General features: G+C 47.3%; 2 protein-coding genes across 2 annotated transcripts in view; both read left to right on the forward strand.

Moving 5' to 3' along the window:
* MUC16 (mucin 16, cell surface associated) overlaps window positions 1–23,152 on the forward strand; it is an 82,072-nt gene that overhangs the window by 40,072 nt on the left and 18,848 nt on the right. Inside the window, exons 60-65 of the mRNA XM_064380722.1 lie at window positions 15,596–15,720; window positions 15,817–15,884; window positions 17,218–17,390; window positions 20,252–20,287; window positions 22,129–22,179; window positions 22,970–23,091. Of these exons, the coding sequence (XP_064236792.1) occupies window positions 15,596–15,720; window positions 15,817–15,884; window positions 17,218–17,390; window positions 20,252–20,287; window positions 22,129–22,179; window positions 22,970–23,091 (575 nt within the window). The remainder of the gene's footprint in view (window positions 1–15,595; window positions 15,721–15,816; window positions 15,885–17,217; window positions 17,391–20,251; window positions 20,288–22,128; window positions 22,180–22,969; window positions 23,092–23,152) is intronic.
* Window positions 347–12,832, forward strand: LOC135276684 (mucin-16-like). The gene is made up of 11 exons (XM_064380750.1): window positions 347–536; window positions 4,960–5,084; window positions 5,175–5,242; window positions 8,347–8,519; window positions 8,901–8,936; window positions 9,142–9,186; window positions 10,367–10,491; window positions 11,205–11,272; window positions 11,895–12,067; window positions 12,194–12,197; window positions 12,793–12,832. The coding sequence occupies exons 1-11, from the start codon at window positions 347–349 to the stop codon at window positions 12,830–12,832; spliced, it is 1,047 nt and encodes a 348-aa protein (XP_064236820.1).

Genomic DNA, 23,152 nt, shown 5'->3' on the forward strand with positions numbered 1-23,152 from the left:
ATGAGAGGTTTGGTTGCTTCCACTGAAGAGGCCTTCTCCATAGCTCTTGGGACCACAGTGGACCTGGAAAACTCTGGGGCTCCCTCCCTTCTACTGGTCCCTTGAATAAGTACCAGCCAATGGCACCTCTGTTAGAGCATGGCTGATGAATGTAAACATCTCTTCCGTTATTCACCCAAATAAAGATGGAAATTCTTTGTAAATCTAGTGATGATGAGCCAACCAGTAAACTTCATTGAGCACTGTCCCAAGCCTCGGGGCTCTGTACCAAATCCTGGGGATATTGCAGGCATCATGAAACAATTAAAAATGTCTCCTCTCAGATAGCTTATATTTTTATGATGATATGAATGGTGATGATGCTGATGATAGTGATGATGATGGTGATTATGATGATCATGATGGCAGTGGTGGTGGTGGTGACGATGGTAATGATGATAATGGTGATGCTGGTAATGACGGTGGTGATGATGACAATAATGATGGTGATGGTGACAGGGAGGGTGATGATTATGATGGTGGGGGTGATAACAAAGGTAAGATAATATATGACCTTATTGGGTACTGAATATTCACCAAAGTTCTATGCTCAGTGTTTAGTACTGTTTAACATGATTTCTAAAAAACCTTGAATTATTATAGGCAAAAGAATCATGGGAACCTTTTATTTTATCATTCACTTTCAATCCTGTTGCATATATATATATATATATATATATATTTTTTTTTTTTTTTTTTTTTTTTTCTTGAGAGGGAGTTTTGCTCTTGTTACCCAGGCTGGAGTGCAATGGCACGATCTCGGCTCACCGCAACCTCCGCCTCTGGGGTTCAGGCAATTCTCCTGCCTCAGCCTCCTGAGTAGCTGGGATTACAGGCACGCATCACCGTGCCCAGCTAATTTTTTGTATTTTTAGTAGAGACGGGGTTTCACCATGTTGACCAGGATGGTCTCGATCTCTTGACCTCGTGATTCACCTGCCTCGGCCTCCCAAAGTGCTGGGATTACAGGCTTGAGCCACCACGCCCGGCCTATATATATATATTTTAAATCAATTGCAAACACATTTTCTGTGCTTTGAACATTGTGTTTATTTCCGGTCACTCCAATAGTCAGTAAACCAGCTGGTCAGAGCAATTGTGTCTCACTCTCTTGTGCTTCCATAGTATCTACTTCAGGACCTTGTACATGGTAGATCTACAGATTTATATCTACAGGAAATACACGGATTTTCCCAGGGAAGGAAGGAATGAAGTATGCTTTCTTATAATGTATGGAAACATTCCTCTCCTGCCCTGGTTCAACTTTAGTGCCTGCCAGACTCTACCCTGGATAACTATATGGTATCTGCTCCTCTCTCCCTCATTCATGGCAGACATCATTAATTGATTGCAGCATTCATGGCAGACATCACTAATTGATAATAGCATTCATTCTCTCTCAGCTCAAAACAGCTTCAGAATGGTTACCAAAAAATAAAGCCCATCAGTCACTACCAATTTACTTGGAGCTGACTCGGGATTATCGGACAGAATTCAAGAGTTAGGTTCCTTGATGATGTGTAGTTGGGTCTTTGGTTTTCCTGGAAGGCTCAACTCAGGTTCAGCTTGGTCGTGGCTGATATCCTTTCTTCCACTTGGTTGATTTGGCTGTTGATACTTGTGTATGCTTCATGAAGTTTTTGTGCTGTGTTTTTCACCTCCATCAGGTCGTTTGTGTTCCTCTCTAAACTGGTTATTCTTGTTAGTAATTCCTTTAACCTTTTATTCAGGTTCTTAGCTTCTTTGCATTGGGTTAGAACATGCTCCTTTAGCTCATCATAGTTTTTTATTACCCATCTTCTGAAGCCTGCTTCTGTCATCCATCTGATCCTCCATCCAGTTCTGCACCTTTGATAGAGAGACGTTGCAATCCTTTTGAGGAGAAGACGCACTCTGGCCTTTTGGGTTTTCAGCATTTTTTTGTTGATTCTTTCTCATCTTTGTGAGTTTTAGTTTCAGTCTTTGAAGCTGCTGATCCTTGGACAAGGTTTGTGTGGGGGCCTTTTTGTTGTTGTCGATGCTGTTATTGTCACTTCTGCTTGTTTTTCTTTCAGTATTCAGTTCCCTCTTCTGTAGGCTGCTGCAGTTTGCTGGGAGTTCATTTCAGGCCCTATTCATCTGATTCACTCCCATGCCTGGAGACTTCACTCAGGGAGGCTGGAGAGCAGCAAAGATGGATGTTTTTCTGGGACCTCTGACCTCGAGGGTCACCAACCTGATGCCAGTAGGATCGCTTCTGCATAGGGTGCCTGACAATTCCTGTTGGAGAGTCTCACCCAGTTGGGTGGCGCAGGGAGCAGGACTCATTTAATGAAGCACTTTTTCCCTTAGTGGAGAGGGTGTGTTTCACTGGAGGGAAACCCACTCGTCTGGGCTGCCTGGATTCCTCAGAACCACCAAGAGGAGAGACTAGGTCTGCTGGTCCGCAGAGACTACAGCTACCCCTCACCCTAGAGGCTCAAGCCCAGAGAGTCAGAATTCTGTCCCTGAGCCTCTGGCTGGTGTTATTGAAGATCCTGCAGGGAAGCCCTGCCCACTGAGGAAGGATGAGTCAGGATTAGGCCTGAAGAGGCCCTCTGGCAGCAGACTGCCACAGCTGGTGTGTTGGGCTGTGAGGACAAGTCTTGGGACAAAGCCCTCAGCCCTCCTGGCTCCAGCAGGAGAAATGTGCAGCCTGGAGCTATAGAAACGGTACCGCCCTTCCCCACCCAGGGAGCTTAGCCTTAGGCAGTTATGAGTCCCAGTGCTGGCTGTTGCTCCTCCCACGAGGAGCTCAAAGGACTTAGACACTAGGCTGCCACAGCCAGTGCTGCTTGCCCCGGGGAATTCGATAAGCTTAGGCAGATTCCACCCGTAAGAATCTGTATGTTCTGGGGTTGGGACACTAGGCCCCAGTGCCAAGGGTTCACAAGTGGGATCCTCCAATCCATAAGTTGCACTGTTCTCTAGAAAAAGCATAGTTTCCCCAGCTAGGTAGTGGCATGGGTTTGCGAGTGGGATCTTCCAATCTGTGGGTTGCACAGTTCTGTGGATAAAGCACAGTTTCCCCAGCTGGGTAGCATGCTCACTCACCACCTCCCTTGGCTAGGGGAGGGCGTTCTCCTTCCATGTGTGTCTCTCTGGTGGGCCACTGCACCACATTGCTCTTCCTTCTCTCCATGGGTCACTACCAGCAGCCTTCTAGTCAATTCTGATGATAGAACCTGGATACGTTGGTTGCCAGGGATGGATTCACACACTTAAGGCCTTTTTCAATGGGAGCCTCTGAGCGCTGCTGCTTCTAGTCAGCCATGTTGGCCCCTCGAGTCACATCTATTATTATTATTTTTTTTGATTATGGCAATTCTTGCAGAAGTAAGGTGGTATCACATTGCGGTTTTGATTTGCATTTCCCTGATCGTTGGTGATGTTGAGCATGTTTTCATATGTTCGTTGGCCATTTGTATGTCTTCTGTTGTGAATTGTCTATTTATGTCCTTAGCTCACTTTCGGATGTGGTTGTTTGTTTTTTTCTTGCTAATTTGTTTGAGTTAATTGTAGATTCTTTGTTGGATGTATAGATTGTGAAGATTTTCTCCCACTCTGTGGGTTGTTTACTCTGCTGACTGTGAAGGAAAAGTCAATTTTTTTTTTTTTTGAGACGAAGTTTTGCTCTTGTTGCCAAGGCTGGAGTGCAGTGGCGCATTCTCCGGCCACCGCAACCTGGGCCTCATGCGTTCAAGTGATCCTCCTGCCTCAGCCTCCTGAGTAGCTGGGATTATAGGCATGAGCCACCATGCCCAGCTAATTTTGTATTTTTAGTAGAGATGGGGTTTCCCCATGTTGGTCAGGCTGATCTCGAACTCCCAACCTCAGGTGATCTGTCCGCCTTGGCCTTGGAAAGTGCTGGGATTATGGGCGTGAGCCACCGCGGCCAGCTAAACTCAATTGCTTATAGGAATTTGTCTCACTCCTACATCCAAATGAGGCCTGGGTTTTTTGTTAATCCTTCACAATACTTCTCCCACCTTTTTGTACTTATTTGTTTATATTCTGTTGTCTGCTTCTCTTTTATAGGAATGTAATTTCTTATGGGCTTTCTCTATTACACCGCATGTGGGTGTTTGTTTTGTTTTTGTCCTCGGATCCATTCTCCAACATTCCTGTGCTCTGTGGGCTAGACGTCTGACCTACGAAAAGTACATTTCCCAGGCTCCCATGCTAACTAACTTCTTGTTAGGTTCAGCCAATAGGAGGCGTTGGTGGGACAATGGTGGGCGGGACTGTGGAAGGGCCAGACTATTTCTTTACCCCGTCCCTCTGCTCCTCCCACCCCCGGCACCCAGACTTCATGTAGCATCTTTGAAAGGGGCTGTGTCTCCTCTATGGTCTCACCAAACTCTGTGTATCACTCCCTAGTCCTTTCTCATTTTAGCCCTATGGTACGAGTGGATTCCTGATTTTGCTAATTGCTACTTTCTTACCTTTCCAGGTTTTGTGTGTGTTTTCTTGGTATTAAATTCCCCCTATTGAAATGCTAACATGAATCCTATTTTCCTAATTCAAAATACATGTGCAAATCCCTGACAGTGCTTCACATGTAGCTGGTTCTCAATAAATATTTGTTGACTAACAGAGGAAGGAACTAAAATCACAACCAGGGGCCTGAGCATGAGTCTGGGTCACATAACTTTGCCAATGTGGGAGAAGTCTGGGGGTCACTATAGGTACCCCAAATCAGGGTTCCTGGGAGAAGAGCCAATTCCAGATATCAGGAGTCCTTGGGTAGGACTTAAATGGTGGTCCCTGACTGCTCTGCTCCAAGTACCAAGCGAGGTGGAGGCCTCTGGTGTAGAGAACTAGAGCCCACCTGGGTGGGGGCTGGACAGAGAGCTCTAGCGGGCTCAAAACAGATCCTCTGATCTGCCTTCCCTGTTACAGCCACAAGCCCTACCATGGTGACCTTTATCCTCAACTTCACCATCACAAACCTGCAGTTCATGCCGGACATGAAGCATACAGGTTCTGCAGTGTTTCACACAACTGAGGAGGTCTTGCAGCGCATGGTGAGAGTCCTGGATGCTCAAAGCTCACCCCTCCTCACCTCTTCAGAGCCCCTCAGCCCTCCAATTCACCTCCCTCTCCTTCCTCCCCAGCTTGGCCCTTTGTTCAAGAACACCAGTATTGGCCCACTGTACTCTGGCTGCAGACTGATCTCGCTCAGGTGAGATGCTGTAGGGTGCAAAAGCTTGGCCTTCTGAAGTTTCATTGAAAAATCAACTCACAAAAGGAAGATTATCTGGTGAAAAGTCATATGAATTGATTTCACGTGTATACACAGGAGCCTTCTGAATGAAGACCTAAAGATACATCTATTTGTACATGGCCGTCCTGTCCATGCTGTGTTGAACCTACGTATCTCCAGCATGGAGGAATGTGTAGAAATATGATTAGATAAAAAGGGTATGATCTAGTGCTGATAGACTAAGTGGGGAAACCTAGCAAAGCCTGTCTGTCTAGATTCTTCGTGGCCTGCCGAGATTGCATTCCTTCCTTCTGGGTATGGGGCAGGACCCACTTTGCAAGGGGGGTCTTATATTTTACAGTCAAACAAGACATGTCCCATAATTTCCTTATGGCCAGTTTTTACACAGAAAGGCAGAGGGAAAGTTAGAGTCATATTTTTAAGTTTTATTGTTAACTTTAAGGAAAAGAGATTCTAGTTTCTGCTTTGTTTGTTTGCTTGTTTTTCTTTGTTTGTTTGTTTGAGACAGAGTCTCGCTCTGTCTCCCAGGCTGGAGTGCAGTGGCACGATCTGCACTCTGTAGTTTAAGAAATGTGCATGCAGGCTGGGTACAGTGGCTGACACCTGTAATCCCAGCACTTTGGGAGGCTGAGGTGGGTGGATTACCTGAGGTCAAGAGTTAGGGATCAGCTTGGCCAACATGGTGAAACCCCGTCTCTACTAAAAATACAAAAATTAGCCAGGCGTGGTGGCAGATATCTGTAATCCCAGCTACTGCAGAGGCTGAGGCAGGAGAATTGCTTGAACCTGGGAGGTGGAGGTTGCAGTGGACTAAGCTGTTTCTGTTTTGTTTTTGTTTTTGTTTTTATTTTGGGGGGGTGGGTTGGTTGTTTTTTGAGATGGAGTCTTGTTCTGTCGCCCAGGCTGGAGTGCAGTGGCACAATTTCAGCTCACTGCAACCTCTGCCTCCCGGGTTCCAGGATTCTTCTACCTCAGCCTCCCAAGTAGCTGCGACTACAGGTGTGTGCCACCACGCCCAGTTAATTTATTATTATTATTTATTAATAATTCAATAATTATTATTTATTAATAACAATTTTATTTTATTATAGTTTTATAAATTTTATTTTATTCTTAATATTAACATTATTTGTTAATAATTATTTTTGAATTTATTATTATTTAGAATAATAAAATAATATTTTATTATTTTATTATATTTTTTAGACTAGACCAGGCTGGTCTCAAACTTCTAACCTCTGGTGATCCACCCACCTCAGCCTCCCAAAGTGCTGGGATTACAGGCGTGAGCCACCACACCTGGCCAGAGGTTCTAGTTTCTAAGACCCACCATGGGGAAAAAGGATTCTAGGTTCTAAGGCTGGCCTCAGGGGAGAATGAAACAGAGATAGGAGGGCAGAAGGTAAAGAAAATCTTTTACTTCTGAGGCTGCCTCTGAGGCCTTCATTTTGGGGTATTGTCTTCTGAGCTCCCAGCTATATCCAGGTGTGGATGCTCACACTCCCACTCCTCTCACATTCACTTCCTGGATCCACCTTGCTTCCCACCTGCCCAGGTGTAGGAGGCTGTGGGCACCTGTGATGCTGAAGCTCCTGAGCCCACTCCCCAGTTTCTGTCTTCTCATTCCGCTGTTCTGTCTTCCATCGGGTCCTAATCCAGGTGTAGAACATCCCTAGTCGGGCACGGTGGCTCACGCCTATAATCCTAGCACTTTGGGAGGCTGAGGCAGGTGGAGATCAGGAGTTGCAGATCAGCCTGGCCAACATGATGAAACCCCTTCTCTACTAAAAAATTTCAAAAATTAGCCGGGTGTGGTGGCAGGAGCCTGTAATCCCAGCTACTTGGCAGGTGAGGTGAGAGAAGCACTTGAACCCGGGAGGTGGAGGTTGCAGTGAGCCGAGATCACACCATTGTGCTCCAGCCTGGGAAACAGAGTAAGACTCCATCTCAAAAACAAAAAACAAACAAAACTAACATTTCCCAGAAGTGAATGCCTTGCAGTTTCCAAAATGATTTTGCGCTAAGGAAAAAATTAAAAGCAAAACTGAAAAGTCCATATAGCATGCAATTTTCTTTTCTTTTCTTTTTTTTTTTGAGATGGAGTCTTGCTCTCATCACCCATAAGATGAGATTACAGGCACCTGCCACCACGCCCAGCTAATTTTTTGTATTTTTAGTAGAGACAGGGTTTCACCATGTTGACCAGGCTGGTCTTGAACTCCTGACCTTAAGTGATCCACCCACTTTGGCCTCTCAAAGTGCTGGGATTACAGGCGTGAGCCACCACACCTGGCTCCTTTTTATTTTTAATATGGCAAAATATGTGTAACACTAAACTTACTACCTTAACCATTTTTAACTGTACAGTTGTAAATTTTATGTAATTTTACGTCATTACAATTTTAACTTAAATACTCACATAGGCTTGTGGCTACCATATTGGACAGGGTTAATTTCCTATTTGTTCCTGAGTTAGTCAGAATCTTGCTCTGTCACCCAGGCTGGAGTGCAATAGTGCCATCTCAGCTCACTGCAACCTCCACCTCCCAGGTTCGATTCTCCTGCCTCAGCCTCCCAATTAGCTGGGATTACAGGCTCCCACCACCACTCCCAGCTAATTTTTTGTATTTTTAGTAGAGATGGGGTTTCACTATGTTGGCCAGGCTGGTCTCGAACTCCTGATCTCAGGTGATCCACCCACCTTGGCCTCCCAAACTGCTGGGATTACAGACGTGAACTACCGTGCCTGGCCTGCAGGCACATTTCTTAGCCTACATCTAAAGTCCTCACAGGTGATGCACCCAAGGGATTTGCAAGGTCTTGGAGGCTGTCTCCCACCTGTTTTTCTTTCCCCTTGGCTTAAACTGGGAGTAGGGTGGTAGAAGGCTGGTATGTGGATGCTGAACAAGCATTGCGACAACTCTAGTCCCATTTCCTCTTCTTCATCTATTGATCATTTACCAAAGTTGATTTCAGCTTTGTGGCTTTTCCAGATTATTATTATTCTTGCTCACCCTCATCATCAGCCCTGCATATGTCCCCATCCCTGTGTCTCCTCCCAGGCCCATGAAGAATGGATCTGCTACCAGAGTGGATGCCGTCTGCACCCACAGCTCTGAGCCCACAAGCACTGGGCTAGACAGAGAGAAGTTGTACTGGGAGCTGAGTCATGAGACCCACGGAGTCACCCGGCTGGGCTTCTACACTCTGGGCAGGGACAGCCTTTATGTCAATGGTGAGATAGGAGGTTCTGCTTGCCCGTGGGTCTTGTTGCAGATTGCATGCTTTGCAGTTTCGTAATGAGTCTCGGCTCATATTGAGTAAGAAAGCTGTATCTTCAAAGCTTTTCTGGAGATAACAACAAAAGATCAGATTCCTACAGAAGGTGATGGGGGTGGACAGACTATGGAAGGATGAACTGCAGCTAACCCGACATAGAAATTCTTCCATGTGCTCCAGCCATCGTTTCTGGGGTTTGTCTACAGGATTTCACTTTGAGGGTATTCTGTAAACATAACTTAAATAAATGCAACAATCAGAACTCACTGGGCTCCAGATTCCTGCCACCTCTTCCCATTCCTCCCTTCTTAGAAATCTTTGCCTTCTCTTTCTTCAGGTTACACATACCAGGTCCTGACCTCCACCCCCAGCAGTAAGTAGCACGTATTCTTTTGTTATTTTGCCCTGGGGCCATCCCTTCTCTGGTCTTTTGCTATCTTAGTTCCCCAGCCCAGAAAGGACATGCCAGTACAGGCTTGAGCCAAGCAATAAAAGGGTCTTGAGGTCTTCTGGTGGGCCACCTCGGCTAGGGAATCTCTCCCTCTCTTCACATCAGCCTCATTGCATTTTCTTCTCAGCTGTGATGGCGTCTGCTTCTGGGACCCCAGTTTCAGCCTCCACAGGTAAGAGCTTCCTCTCGGTGTTTCCTTCCAACAAATCTAGTACCCTTGGCTAGTGGGAGGTATTGCCTGGGAAAGCCACAACTCCTCACTCATTTCTACAAGTATTTATTAAGCCTCTGTGAGGCCCTGGTAATGCAGCAATAAGCAAAATAGAAGGGCCCCAGTTTGATGGGCTCCCAGCAAGGAAGGCAGAGAAGAAAGATGTGTCTGTACAGATAAGCATTGAATTACAATCAGGATGGTGCTGGGGTGAGTGTCACAGGTGTGTGAAGGGGTTTCTGTCTCTCAAGTATTTAATTTTCATTTCCAGGAAGGGAGGGAACAGTATGAGCTTCAAGAGTCCCTGGAATTATGCCCTCTGTCAGGTCATGCTCAGGTTGGGCTCAGAAAATTGGACAGGCTGCGGCTGGGCTGAAGGGCAGCTTCCCATTCTTGGCCTTCCACTGGCCCAAGGTCAATTTCCGTACCACTCATTGGCTCTGCCGAGGGTCTGGAGTCTAGTTACTTATCAGCTAGGGCCCCCTGAAGGCATTCTGAACTCAGACCACTCAGGCTAGAACAAGCAGGTGCTAGAGACTAGACCTGCCCATGGTCCTAGGTGGATGTGTTAGGAGCACAGACTCTGGGACCAGAACGCCAGGATTTGAATTTGGCATTGCCATTTAGACGCTGCTTGACCACAGGTACATTATTTAGCTTCTCTTTGGCTCAGTCTTTACATCTGTAAAATGGGGAGTAAATAGTACTGTCTCCCTCTAAAGATTTTGCCTCCAAGTTTAGATGAGTTAAAATGTAAGCAAAGCACTTAAAACAGGGCCTGACACATAAAAAATGCAATATAAGTGTCTCTTCAGTTTTTTTTAAACAATCAACGGATGCATGGATCTCAAACAATTTGGGTTAAAAGAATTAAAAAACAAGGATGTCTGTTTGGAATTTTAGCCAACTGAAGGGTCAGAGATTATTGCTTTCTGCTTGGCAACGTATTTATCGACAAAGTGCAATTTTTTACTTATTTCTAGTACTTCTCATTTAAGGCTGATGTCTGGGGTCTCCTCCCTGAGGAAACTGCCCACCCTGGAGGGAAACCCTCCCCAACACTTCAAGACACATGCGAGATGCCCTATATTTTTCCCAGACATGACTCAGTCTGGCCTCTCCTCTCCCTTCCCTGCTGCAGCCATAGGACCACCCCTGGTGCTGTTCACCCTCAGCTTCACCATCACCAACCTGGAGTACAGGCCAGACATGCTGCCTTCATACTCCTTGACCTTCAACAACACAGAGAAGGTGCTTCAGAGCCTGGTGAGAGCCATGCCCACTTTACTCCTGTTCCTGCCACCTCACTCCTGTCCTACCCACCTCACTCCTGCCATGCCCACCTCACTCCTGCCATGCCCACTTTACTCTTACCACACCCACCACCTCATTCCTGCCCTGCCCACCTCACTCCTGCTATGCCCACTTTACTCTTACCACACCCACCACCTCATTCCTGCCCTGCCCACCTCACTCCTGCCACACCCACTTTACTCTTACCACACTCATCTCATTTCTGCCCCGCCCACCTCACTCCTGCCACGCCCACTTTACTCTTACCACACCCACCACACTCCTGCCCCACCCACCTCACTCCTGCCACGCCCACTTTACTCTTACCACACCCACCACCTCATTCCTACCCTGCCCACCTCACTCCTGCCATGCCCACTTTACTCTTACCACACCTACCACCTCATTCCTACCCTGCCCACCTCACTCCTGCCATGCCCACTTTACTCTTACCACACCCATCACCTCATTCCTGCCCTGCCCACCTCACTCCTGCTATGCCCACTTTATTCTTACCACACCCACCACCTCATTCCTGCCCTGCCCACCTCACTCCTGCCACACCCACTTTACTCTTACCACACTCATCTCATTTCTGCCACACCCACTGCTGTCCCTCCCATCCACGGATAACCATATTGCCCTACCGCTCTGACTACCCTCTCCTCCCTCTCTCTCTTTCGCAGCTTGACCCCTTGTTCAAGAACACCAGTATCGGTCCTCTGTACTCTGGTTGCAGACTGGTCTTGCTCAGGTGAGACCTCAGAATAGCCAGTATGGCCTTCCCAAGTGTTTCCAGGCCCTAAGCATTTGGGCTTCTTCCTTCCTATCCTCCCTGTGCATGTTCTCAGCAGAGGTGGAAGTCAGGAGGTGCTGGATCCAGGACCAACGTGTCTCCTGGTCCTATCACCTGCCCACCTCAACTGAGAGATTCTGCAGGGCTGATCACCAGGATTGGACCCCTACCCTTATCATATTCTTCTGAATCCCCTCCTGCTGCTCCTTTTACCAATGAGGGCATCGTATCCATGTGCATGAATCTGTCCCCAGGATTTCTCTCAAGACAAATATACCTTCTCCACTTGCTCTAATCCCCAGTTCCAACTCTTCCCCTTTCTCCAATATAAGCTCTCCTGTCCCCATGTCAGAGGATGCAGGTTTGGGCTTTGCAATTTAATGAAAATTTGTATCCATGACTCTGTTCACAGTCCCAAGCTGTCTGGGAGTTGGTGCACTCAGAGAATCTAAGTCTGGCTTCTCACCTCTCTACCAGGCTTTTGATTTTCTCTGGCCTCTTTGTGTTATGACCCCAGGGAATCTCAGGACCTCCCCTAAGCAATCCATTTGTTTTCATTCCCTTCATCTACCCTCCCCAGGCCCAAGATGAAGACGACAGCCACTCATGTGGATACTCTCTGCACCTACCACCCCAACCCCATAGGCTTCAGACTGGACAAAGAGCGTCTGTACTGGGAGCTGAGCCAGCTCACCCATGGCATCACTGAGCTGGGCCCCTACACCCTGGACAGGGACGGTCTCCTTGTCAATGGTGAGTGGCTACCATCCATTTTGCAGCTCCGCTGGTCCCACATCCTCCCTCTTTCTTCTTCTCTCTTCCTCATCCCACCTCCTATCCAGCCTTTCTCCCTGCACCTGTGCGGTTTATACCCAACAGATCTGTGAGTATGCTGAGGCTTTACAAGTCTTTACAACCCTGTAAGCTGCCTCCACCTGAGTCCCAGCCCTTAGGCACGAAGAGGCCAGAGTCCACTGCCTTCTCTTCTCCCCACCTCCAGCCTCGAACAAACAAGGACTATACCCCCTAAAAGCCCCAGATGTATGCACCTCCTGCCTGGCACCTCCTGGATAATGGAGTTCCCAACTCAAGTGCTTGGGGTATTTTCTCCCCGGCTTCTGCTGTGACCGTGTCTACAGTAGAGTACCATGCTGGGGTGTGAGTCTCCACCTCTTCCTCACTGAGCACGATCTGCTGTGGCTGGTCCCTGCACCTGCACCTAGCGCAGCTTCCATCTGAGCTCACATCAGAGTGTGCTGAAAAAAGTCTGTCTCTCTGGGATGCATTAATGGATTAGGGAGTAGACTCTAATCCGTGTCGGGTAGAGGCTCTGTCTTCCTTTTAACAAATCACGGCTATGATGGTCCAGCCACTAACACACCATCTCTAGAATGGCCAACTCTTCAATAGCCAAGTTGCCTCTTTATAGAAGGTCTCTCGCCTTCCCCCTTCCTCACCATCGCACTCTGTCTCTGCAGGTTACACCCATCTGGGCTCAAGCACCACTGCCAGCCGTGAGTATTCCAGATCTCTGTGTGTCTGTGACCACCTCGTTTCCCCTAAAAAAATAGAAAGTGCTCAGACAGCCAACCCCTCCTTCTGCTACCCACACTTTAGATGGAAAGGAGTGCAGAGGAGGTGTATAGACATGTGGGGGCCGGGCGCGGTGACTCACGCCTGTAATCCCAGCACTTTGGGAGGCCGAGGCGGGTGGATCACGAGGTCAAGAGATCGAGACCATCCTGGTCAACATGGTGAAACCTCGTCTCTACTAAAAATACAAAAAATTAGCTGGGCATGGTGGCGCGTGCCTGTAATCCCAGCTACTCAGGAGGCTGAGGCAGAAGAATTGCCTGAACCCAGGAGGCGGAGGTTGCGGTGAACCGAGATCACGCCATTGCACTCCAGCCTGGGTAACAAGAGCGAAACTCTGTCTCAAAAAAAAAAAAAAAAAAAAGAAATGTGGGTTAAATTGGAGGTTGCAGCAATCTCCTACCCTCCCCATCTCCCCATCCCCCCACCACACACACCCAGGGGTGGTGCTCTGACTCCTGGCTGAATGGAATACAGAGAAGCACAAATTTTTATAAGAAGAGCCACCACCGCTGCCACTGTTCCCTGAAAGATGTAACGCACTTTGGATTTTATTCCTGGTGTTTATTTCCTTGGCAGCTGTGACCACCCATCCATTCCAACACTCTCACTGGCTCCATCCCTCCCAACCAGGACCAGAGACAGGCTCTTATTGATACCAAAATCACTCCTACAAAGTAATTCATACCCAGTTACTTCTCACATTTCCCACTCACTTTCTCCCAAAGAACTCACTCATTTCCATCAGTTCCAGGGATCATCTTTTCTCAAACGGTAGAAGGAAACATAAGTTAATGTCACCTCCGGTCGGGCGCAGTGGCTCACACCTATAATCCCAGCACTTTGGGGGGCTGAGGCGGGTGGGTCACCTGAGGTCAGGAGTTCGAGACCAGCCTGGCCAACATGGTGAAACCCCCATCTCAACTAAAAATACAAAAAGTTAGTCGAGGGTGGTGGCACTCGCCTGTAATCCCAGCTACTCGGGAGGCTGAGGCAGGAGAATAACTTTAACCTGGGAGGCGGAGGTTGCAGTGAGCCGAGATCATCACACCATTGCACTCCAGACTGGGCAACAAGAGTGAAACTCCGTCTCAAAAAAAAAAAAAAAAAAAGTCATCTCCATTGAATGTGTTTTATTTATCATTATCCAGATCTTTAAATGTTCCTGGAGGACTGTAGCATTCCATGTAGATGGAATGAAGTCAAGGTGGTTGGATGGAAGGAAGAAGTGACAGCTGGGAGGGAGAAGTGATGAATGGAAGGAGGAAGGGAAAGAGGATGAATGAGTGAATTGAAGGAAGAAAAATGGATGAGAGAAAAAAGGAGGAAGAAAGATGGATAAGTAGATGGAAGGAAGAAAAGAAGATGTAATGAAGGAAATATGGATGATGCGTGGATGGATTGCTGGGTGGGTGAATGTATGGATGTATGTATGTATGGATGGATGGATAAATGGATGAATGGATGGATGGATGAACAGATGGGTGGGTGGGTGAAGGGATGGATGGATGGATGGATGGATGGATGGATGGATGGATGGATGAACAGATGGGTGGGTGGGTGAAGGGATGGATGGATGGATGGATGGATGGATGGATGGATGGATGGATGAACAGATGGGTGGGTGGGTGAAGGGATGGATGGATGGATGGATGGATGGATGGATGGATGGGTAAGTGGATGTATGGGTGGACAGATGGTTGGGTAGGTGGATGGATGGATAGATGAATGGATAAATGGATGGATGGGTGATAGGAAGGAAACAAGTGAGAGAAGGAGGAGGAAGAACAGACAGATGATAGAAGGTACAATGAAAGGAAGGAAGGAAGCAAGCAAGAAAGGATGCATTAATAGAATGAAAGATGGAAGGAAAGAAGGAGAGAAGGAAGAATGAACAGAAGGAAGTTCACGAGGGATGAAAAGAAGAAAGGCAGGGAGAGAAGGAGAGGTAAACTTTTCTTGCAGAGGTTTGTCTTAAACCTTAGCTCATACTTACACTAAAGTTCCACACAGAGTGATTAGAAAGCATTCGCTGATATATTTTACATAATAAACATATACACCATATTGAACTGTGTGCCCAGCAGTGCTTATATGCTTTACAAAGATTAACTTCTTTAAGCTTCATGGCAACCGTTGAGGCAGGATTCATTATTGTGAACCATTGTCATTGTCCCATTTTACAGATGAGTAAACCGAGGTGCAGAGAGGTTGGTTATGGCTGCAAGGATTGTTGGCCATGTTAACCAATGCATAGCAGATTAGCATACCTGGCTGAGAGTGCCGGGGAGAGAGAGAGAAATGGGAGAAAGGCAGAGAAGAATCAAGGGGGCGAGAGGGAAAGAGAGAGATAATATTTATTAATTTTTAGAAAATGTCTAGAGTCATCCCTTCTGCATCAGTGTGGCAATATGGAGCCTTTCCCCGGGAAAGATCAGAGCCATCAGTACTGTTTACAGAATCCTCCCTTCCCGCATTTGGGTGGAAGGAGCCCACTGGACCTCCCAAATCATTAAGCACACTCTTGCTGGCTGCTGGAGTTGTCAACATTAAAAGTCACCCTTGGGTTTATTGAGAGGTGGACATGGGGTCCTTGGAACACACTGCCCCCACCCTATCCCACACCACCCCCCACCCACCCACCATCCTTTCCAAAAGAGCTTCATCTCTCTGTTCCCCCAGCCCTAGCCGGGGAGCTCAGCGAAGAGCCGTTCACACTGAACTTCACCATCAACAACCTGCGCTATATGGCGGACATGGGCCAACCCGGCTCCCTCAAGTTCAACATCACAGACAGCCTCATGCAACACCTGGTGAGAGGCCTGCCTCCCCCTGCAGCCCTGCCATGTCCATCCTAGGGGTGTTGCATGCCTGCCTCTGCCAACCCGGGCTCCCTTCTCCCTCTGCAGCTCAGTCCTTTGTTCCAGAAGAGCAGCCTGGGTGCACGGTACACAGGCTGCAGGGTCATCGCGCTAAGGTGAGAAACTGCCCAACCCGCAGCCCACCACCAAGAACTTAGAGTTCTGACTGTGAGGGCCCCCTTGGGTTGGGGTGGGCTATATCTTTTTTAAAGTGGATTTAAGGGGTGCGAGCGCAGTTTTTGTTACATGCATATATTGCATAGTGAAGTCTGCGGACGGTAGATTTCCAGACAGTAGCTTTAGTGTACCCATCACCCAAATCCTGCCCATCGTATCCGGTAAGTGAGGTTTCTTATCCTTCTCCCACTCTCCCACCTTTCTGAGTATCCAGTGTCTATTATTCCACACTCTATGTCCGTGTGTACACGGACCTGGAGTCCATGCCCACACTTACAAGTGAGAACAGATGCTATTTGACCATGAGCTAGTAGACGTGGAGTCTGTTAGCTCCCACTTATAAGTGAGAACATACAGTATTGTACTTTCTATTTCTGAGTGGTTTCACTTAAGATAATGGCCTCCTATTCCATCCATGTTGCTGCAATAGACATGATTTCATTCTTTTTATGGCTGAATGTACATATATATGTGTATACACACACACACACACACACACACACATCCCACATTTTCTTTACCCAGTCTTCTATTGATGGACACTTAGGTTGGTTCCATATCTTTGCTATTGTGAAGAGTGCTGCAATAAACATACATGTGCAGGTGTCTCTTTGATGTCCACGCTATATTTAGTTTCTCCATTCATTAGTACTTTGATGTTTGCAGGGAGTTGTCAAGGGGTGCTAGGTGCTGGGGCTTCAATATAATAAGAGTAAGCTAAACTGGTTTATTTCCTCCTTCGTGGAGACCATGTTCTGGAAGGAACAGGAACAAATAATTTATGATTACATAGAGGGTGACCAGGGCAGTGACAGGGGAAGAGTAGAGGATTGTGGGACCCAGAGGAGGCTCCTGACCTTGCCTAGGAAGATAGAAGGAGGAGGAGGAGGAGGAGGAGGAAAGGGGAGGAGCAGGGGGGAGGAGGAGGAGAGGAGCAGGGGGGAGGAGGAGGGCAGGAGGGGGAGGAGGAGGAGGATGGGGATGGGGGAGGGTATAGAGGAGGAGGAGGAGGGGGAGGAGGGGGAGGAGGGAGTCCTCTAAGCTGAGACCTGGAGGATGACCGGGAAGTTTTCCAGGTAAGGAGAAATGGGGAGAGGCTTCCAGACAGAAGTAACAGCAAGTGCAAAGATCCTGAGATGATAGATAAGGCCAGGTAGAAAAATTGCAAATTGTCAATGAGACCAAAACATGGACTGTGAGTTGTTCAGTGACCACAAGTGGAGAGGTGCCAGGCGGCCTTCATCCCCCAAAGGTGCACCTCTCCCTCCTCAGGTCTGCTAAGAACAGCATTGAGACACAGGTGGACATCCTCTGTACCTACCTGCAGTCCCCCAGTGGCCCAGGTCTGCCTACCAAGCAGGTGTTCCATGAGCTGAGCCAGCAGACCCATGGCATCACCCGGCTGGGCCCTTACTCTCTGGACAAAAACAGCCTGTACCTTAATGGTGAGTAGCTCTCAGTCCCATCTCCCTGCCCCCCACCCCCATCCCCTGCTGCAGTCAGGGGGTTGTCTGTTTGCCAGGTCTCTAAGGAAAGACTTGGGGTTCAAGTCTTGGCATTACCACTGACCCTCCCATTACCACCATGCAAGATTGGGCCCATTTTACAGATGAAGAAACTGAGGCTTAGACAGGTTAAGCAATTTACCCAAGTGGGTATAGCTTGACAGTGGTGGAACCAGGATATGAACTCTACTTGTCAGCACTCAGTGCTATGCTCCACTCTTTGGGTTTCACTCACGGAAGAGTCCTGGTGGGGGCATTTGGGGGACAAAAAACACATTTCCCCACCCTGCTTTCTTCTCACCATTGAAGAGGAATGGGCTTCTCTCCTACGTGAGGCCCCAGTACCAGGAAGGCTTAGGGGGTCTAAGCTTCAGGCACACTGGGTGTCAACATCAGTCTAGAAACCAGGAAAAGACAACATTTAAAAAGGCATCCCCCATATGGGGCTCTGAGAGGCAAAGCATGGCCATGGAGAATTGATAAAATAGTTCCCCTTTTATCCCCTCCACTGCCAACCCAAGAACAGTGCTTATGACCCCATGAGTGGGCACTCCGTACAGGGATATAGAGAGACATTCTGGGCTTTCATTACTCTTATTTTAGCAAAGAGGGAAACTGAGGCACGGAGAGGGGAAGGGATTGTCCATGCCCACAGTAAGTTTTTGGCTAGTCTGGGTCTTGATGTTCTTTATTATTATTATTACTATTATCATCACCATTGTCTGTGTATATTTATAGGGTAAAAGTGCAATTTTGTTACATGCATAGATTATAAAGTAGCGAAGTCAGGGCTTTTAGAGTATCCACCACTCAAATAACATACATTGTATCCAGTAAGTAATTTCGCATCACCCACCGGGATTAAACTCCCTCCCCCTTCCAAGCCTCCATTGTCTATCATTCCCCTCCCTGAGTTCTTGTCCACACATTGTTCAGTTCCCACTTTTGAGTGAGAATGTGTGATATTTGTCTGTCTGTGTCTGACTTGTTTCACTTAAGGTGACTTCAGTTTCATCCATGTTGCTGCAAAAGACATGGATTCATTCTTTTTTACTAACTTGTAAGTTCAGTCATACACTTGAAGGTTTTGTTTTGTTTTGTTTTGAGATGGAGTTTCGCTCTTGTTGCCCAGGCTGGAGTGCAATGGCACGATCTTGACTCACCACAATCTCCATCTCCTGGGTTCAAGCGATTCTCCGCCTCAGCCTCCCGAGTAGCTGGGATTACAGGCACGCACCACCATGCCCAGCTAATTTCGTATTTTTAGTAGAGACGGGGTTTCTCCATGTTGGTCAGGCTAGTCTCGAACTCCCACCTTCAGGTGATCGCCCACCTTGGCCTCCCAAAGTGCTGGGGTTACAAGCATGAGCCACTGTGCCTGGCACACTTGCAGGTTTTTTATATAGTTAAACTCGTGTCACAGGGATTTGTTGTACAGATTATTTCATCACCCAAGTATTAAGCCTAGTACCCATTAATTATTTTTCCTGATCCTCTGCCTCCTCCAACCCTTCACCCTCCACCCTCAAGTAGGTCCCAGTGTGTGCTGTTCCCCTCTATGTGTCCATGTGTTCTCATCATTTAGCTCCCACTTGTAAGTGAGAACAGGTGGTGTTTAGTTTTCTGTTCCTGCTTAGTTTTCTGAGGATAATAAGCTCCAGCTCCATCCATGTTCCTGCAAAGGACTTGATCTCATTCTTTTTTATAGCTACATAGTATTCCATGGTGTATATGTACCACATTTTCTTTATCTAGTCTATCATTGCTGGGCATTTAAGTAGGTTCCATGTCTTTACTACTGTGCATAGTGCTGCAATGAACACGTGTCTTTATAATAGAAAACTTTATATTCCTTTGGGCACATACCCAGTGATGGGATTGCTGGGTCAGATGGTAGTTCTATGTTTAGCTCTTTGAGGAATCACCCCACTGCTTTCCACAGTGGATGAACTAATTTCCACTCCAGCCAAGAGTGTATAAGCATTCCTTTTACTCTACCACCTTGCCAGCATGGTTGTATTTCTCTTTATGGCTGAACAGTGTTCCATTGTGTATGTATACCACATTTTCTTTATCGATTCATCTGTTGATGGACACATAAGTTGATTCCACATCTTTGCTATTGTGGGTAGAGCTGTGATAAACACCCAGGTGCAGGTTGGGTCTTGATGATCTGAGCTGACATCAGGTCCCTTCAACTTGGCCTTTGCAGGGACCTGTTCAGATGTCCCCCCTTGTAAACTGTGTGGCTTATATGTTTCATTTTGTTCCTTCATTTAGATTTACCAAGCAGCTACTATTAACCAGGCCTTGTGCCTGGCACCAGGGACAGAGATAGGTTACATGTGCATCCTGTTTTAATGTAATCTCCAGAGGGGCGGAGACTGTTTTATTCTACCCTATGTTCCCCAAATGTAAAGGGAGCCCTGCTCATAGAAAACCCTTAATAAACATTCGTTGGGTGGAGGAATAGATTGGAGGAGGCCTGGAAGGGGAGGTGGGGGCATGGATGGATGAATATGTAGGAGATAAGACTTGTGAACACAAAGGTAATGAGAGTCTCTCATTGGAAGCATGCTGGAGTCATGTGTAGGGAAGGGTCAGTGCTAATTGAAATATCAGGAAATTATTTTTAGTGGTGAAGACATTTAAGTCAAATATTAGATGATACGTTAATGTATCCACAATCTCTAGATACACAAAGGGAAGGACACCCAGGCAGAGGCTCCACGTGGACAAAAGCATGGTGTATCGGGGACCGTTCCACCACCTCCTCTTACATGTGACTTCTTTGTTTCTAGGTTATAATGAACCTGGTCCAGAAGAGCCTCCTACAAGTAAGTGTTTGTGAATCCAGTGCCCATTTCAATCTCTATGGGTCTTGGTCCAAGCTTTTCTCCTCATTCATAAAGGAAGCTTGCCCCAAATTCGGGCTGGTCCCCTGAGGTGGTGAGGGGCAGCGTCTCAGTGGGAGAAGGAATGCTGGGTCCTTGGCCTGTTTTTAGACCTGCAGCCATAGTCTTGGCTTTCTGAATTTTCCATGCCCCTCTGGGTTGGAGGAAGAAGTCTGAACAAGCATTCCCCACAGGGATAGAGGTTGAGGTCAGGTGATGACCTTGTTAGTCCATACCTGCTGATAACAAAATCTCCTACAAGTGCCCCCAGCAGGGACCTCATTGTCAAGCTACAAACTCTGATGGCTACTCAAGTGATTTTGGCTTAATTTGCCCACTGTCTCATCCAGTGACCCACTCATCTATCTTTCCAGCCATCCATTCTTCTGTCCTTCTGGTAATCTCTCAGACATCATCCATCCATCTATCCATCCATCCATCCATCTATCCATCCATCCATCCATCCATCCATCCACCCCATTATTCTGACCATTTACTTTCTTGTCCTTCCTTCCATCTGTCCTTTTATCCATCTCTTCACCCATCACCCATCCTCCTGCCCATTCACCTGTTTGTCCCTCCTTCTTTCTATCCTCGTATACATCTATCCAACCATCCGTCCATCCACTCATCCACCACCTACCCATCCTTCTGCCCATTCACTTGCTAGCCCCTCCTTCCTTCTGTCCTTCCATCCATCCTCCCATCTTCCTGCTCATTCACCTGCTTGTCCTTCTTCCATCTGTCTTTTTATCCATCTTTCCATCTACCATCCATCCATCCATCTCTCCACTCATCCTCCTCTTCATTCACCTGTTTTCTTCTTTGTTTCTTTCCATCCATCCACCTATCCACCCAGCCATGTGTCCTTCCATTTGTTCACCCAATTTTCATTCCTTCCATCTGTCCTTTTATCCATCCATCCACCCATCTATCCATCCATTATCTATCTGTCCATCATCCATCTATCCTTCTCCCCATTCACCTGTTGATCCTTCTTTCTGAACTTCCAATCATCCATCCATCTCTCCATTCATCTTCCTGCCTATTTATCTGCTTGTCCCTCCTTCCTTCTTTCCTTCCATCCATTCATCCATCTGCCCATCTACCCACTCATCCTCTTGCCCATTCACCTGCTCATCCTTCCTTCCACCTATCCTTTCATCCATCTATCCATCACCATCCATCCATCCTTCTCCCCATTCACCTGTCTCCTTCCTTCTGCCCTTCTATCCATCTATCCACCCATCTATCTCTCCACCCAGCCTTCTCCTCACTCACCCAATTGTCCTTCCTTCCTTCTGTTCTTCAGTTAATTCATCCTTCTCCCCATTCACTTCTCTATCCATCCATCCATCCACTTATCCATTGGTACGTCTACCCATCCTCCTGCCCAATTCACCTCCTTGTTCTTTCTTTCCTTCCTTCTTTCATCCCTCCAACTTCTCTTCCTCATTTTTATCCCTCTTGCCTTCTCTTTTGACTCACCAGTTGTACATTCCACCTTCTTTCCATTCTTTGATCCCGTTTGTTTTCCTGCCCATCCATCCATCTATCCTCTTTGTTCAACCTTTCTCTTGTTCACCACCCCTCCTCACTCTCTTGGGTTAATTTTACTCACAGGCTTGCTCTCCCCTCCACTCACACCGTCACTCCTTCCCTCAGTCTCATTTATGGGCCACCTGTGAATGGCCATCCTGGCTTGGACCACTGATGAAGGCCAGGGGAGCTTCTCCCACGGGATGGTGGGCTTTTTCCTCTCTGATGGACTATTCCTTCCACAGCTCCCAAGCCAGCCACCACATTCCTGCCTCCTCTGTCAGAAGCCACAACAGGTATCTGGGGCCACTTTTCCTCCTCAACTATTAGACTAGCAGTTCAGTCAGACACCTGCCCTCGTGGAGACTCCAGTCTTATGACATAAATAGATCATTATGATATAATGTCAGATGTTTTGGAGTGAGACACCTGGCATAGTTGGGAAGAAGGAGGGCTTTCTGGAGAAAGTTTCACCTGAACTGAGTCTTTAAGGATGAGTAAGAGTGATTCAGGCAAATAGGGCATGAATAGTATTACTGAAAGAGAGGATTCCATAAGTAAAGCCTCAGTGACCAGAAACAGCATAGAATATAGGGAAAAGTGAGAGGAATTTGGTTTGATGAAGCGTAAAGCTTAACCCAGAGTGGATGGATAAGTGAGACTGAAAGGTCAGTAGGAGCCAGATTGGAAGGGGCCTTGAATGCCAAGTCAAGAAATTTGAACTTAACACTGAAGGCCATAGAGAGCTGTGGATAGTATTAGAGCAGGGGCAGCCCTAGTGAGAGTATCATTTCACAAAGATTCCTGTCGTGTTCAGTAGAGAAGAATGCCCTTCAGACAGGGCATCCAGTGGGTCTGCCAGGGTGCTAATCAGGGTGAGAGAAAATAAGGCCTGAACTGGGATGGGGAGGAGAGAGAGGATATATGTGATGAATATTCAGCAAAGGGAGTTGGTGTTACTTGGAGGGGAGGAGATACATAGCTTCTGACTGGGATGGCCACACCCGTTAATAGTGAGTGCAAGACTCTGATCTAGTCTCAGACCAGCCTTCAGGTGCAGATGTCTTTCCTCCTCTCCTCCTGCAGCCACAGGGAACCACCTGAAGACGCTCATACTCAACTTCACCATCTCCAACCTCCAGTATTCACCAGGCATGGGCAACGGCTCAGCTGCATTCAACTCCACAGAGAGGGTCCTGCAGCACCTGGTGAGACCTGTCCCAGCAGGCTCCTGGTGGGATAAATCCTACCCCAACCTCTGTTCCTCTG

The sequence above is a fragment of the Aotus nancymaae genome, unplaced genomic scaffold (assembly GCF_030222135.1).
Source record: "Aotus nancymaae isolate 86718 unplaced genomic scaffold, 86718_ANA_hifiasm-v0.15.2.pri h1tg000028l, whole genome shotgun sequence".
In the NCBI taxonomy this organism is placed as follows: domain Eukaryota; kingdom Metazoa; phylum Chordata; class Mammalia; order Primates; family Aotidae; genus Aotus; species Aotus nancymaae.

What these genes read in the sequence shown, in the direction of transcription:
- LOC135276684 (XM_064380750.1), top strand. Translation starts at nt 347, where the DNA reads ATGAATGGTGATGATGCTGATGATAGTGATGATGATGGTGATTATGAT. An exon ending in TGCAGACTGATCTCGCTCAG is followed by an intron (nt 5,243 to 8,346) that starts GTGAGATGCTGT and finishes GTCTCCTCCCAG; the next exon opens with GCCCATGAAGAATGGATCTG. An exon ending in CCCAGTTTCAGCCTCCACAG is followed by an intron (nt 9,187 to 10,366) that starts GTAAGAGCTTCC and finishes TCCCTGCTGCAG; the next exon opens with CCATAGGACCACCCCTGGTG.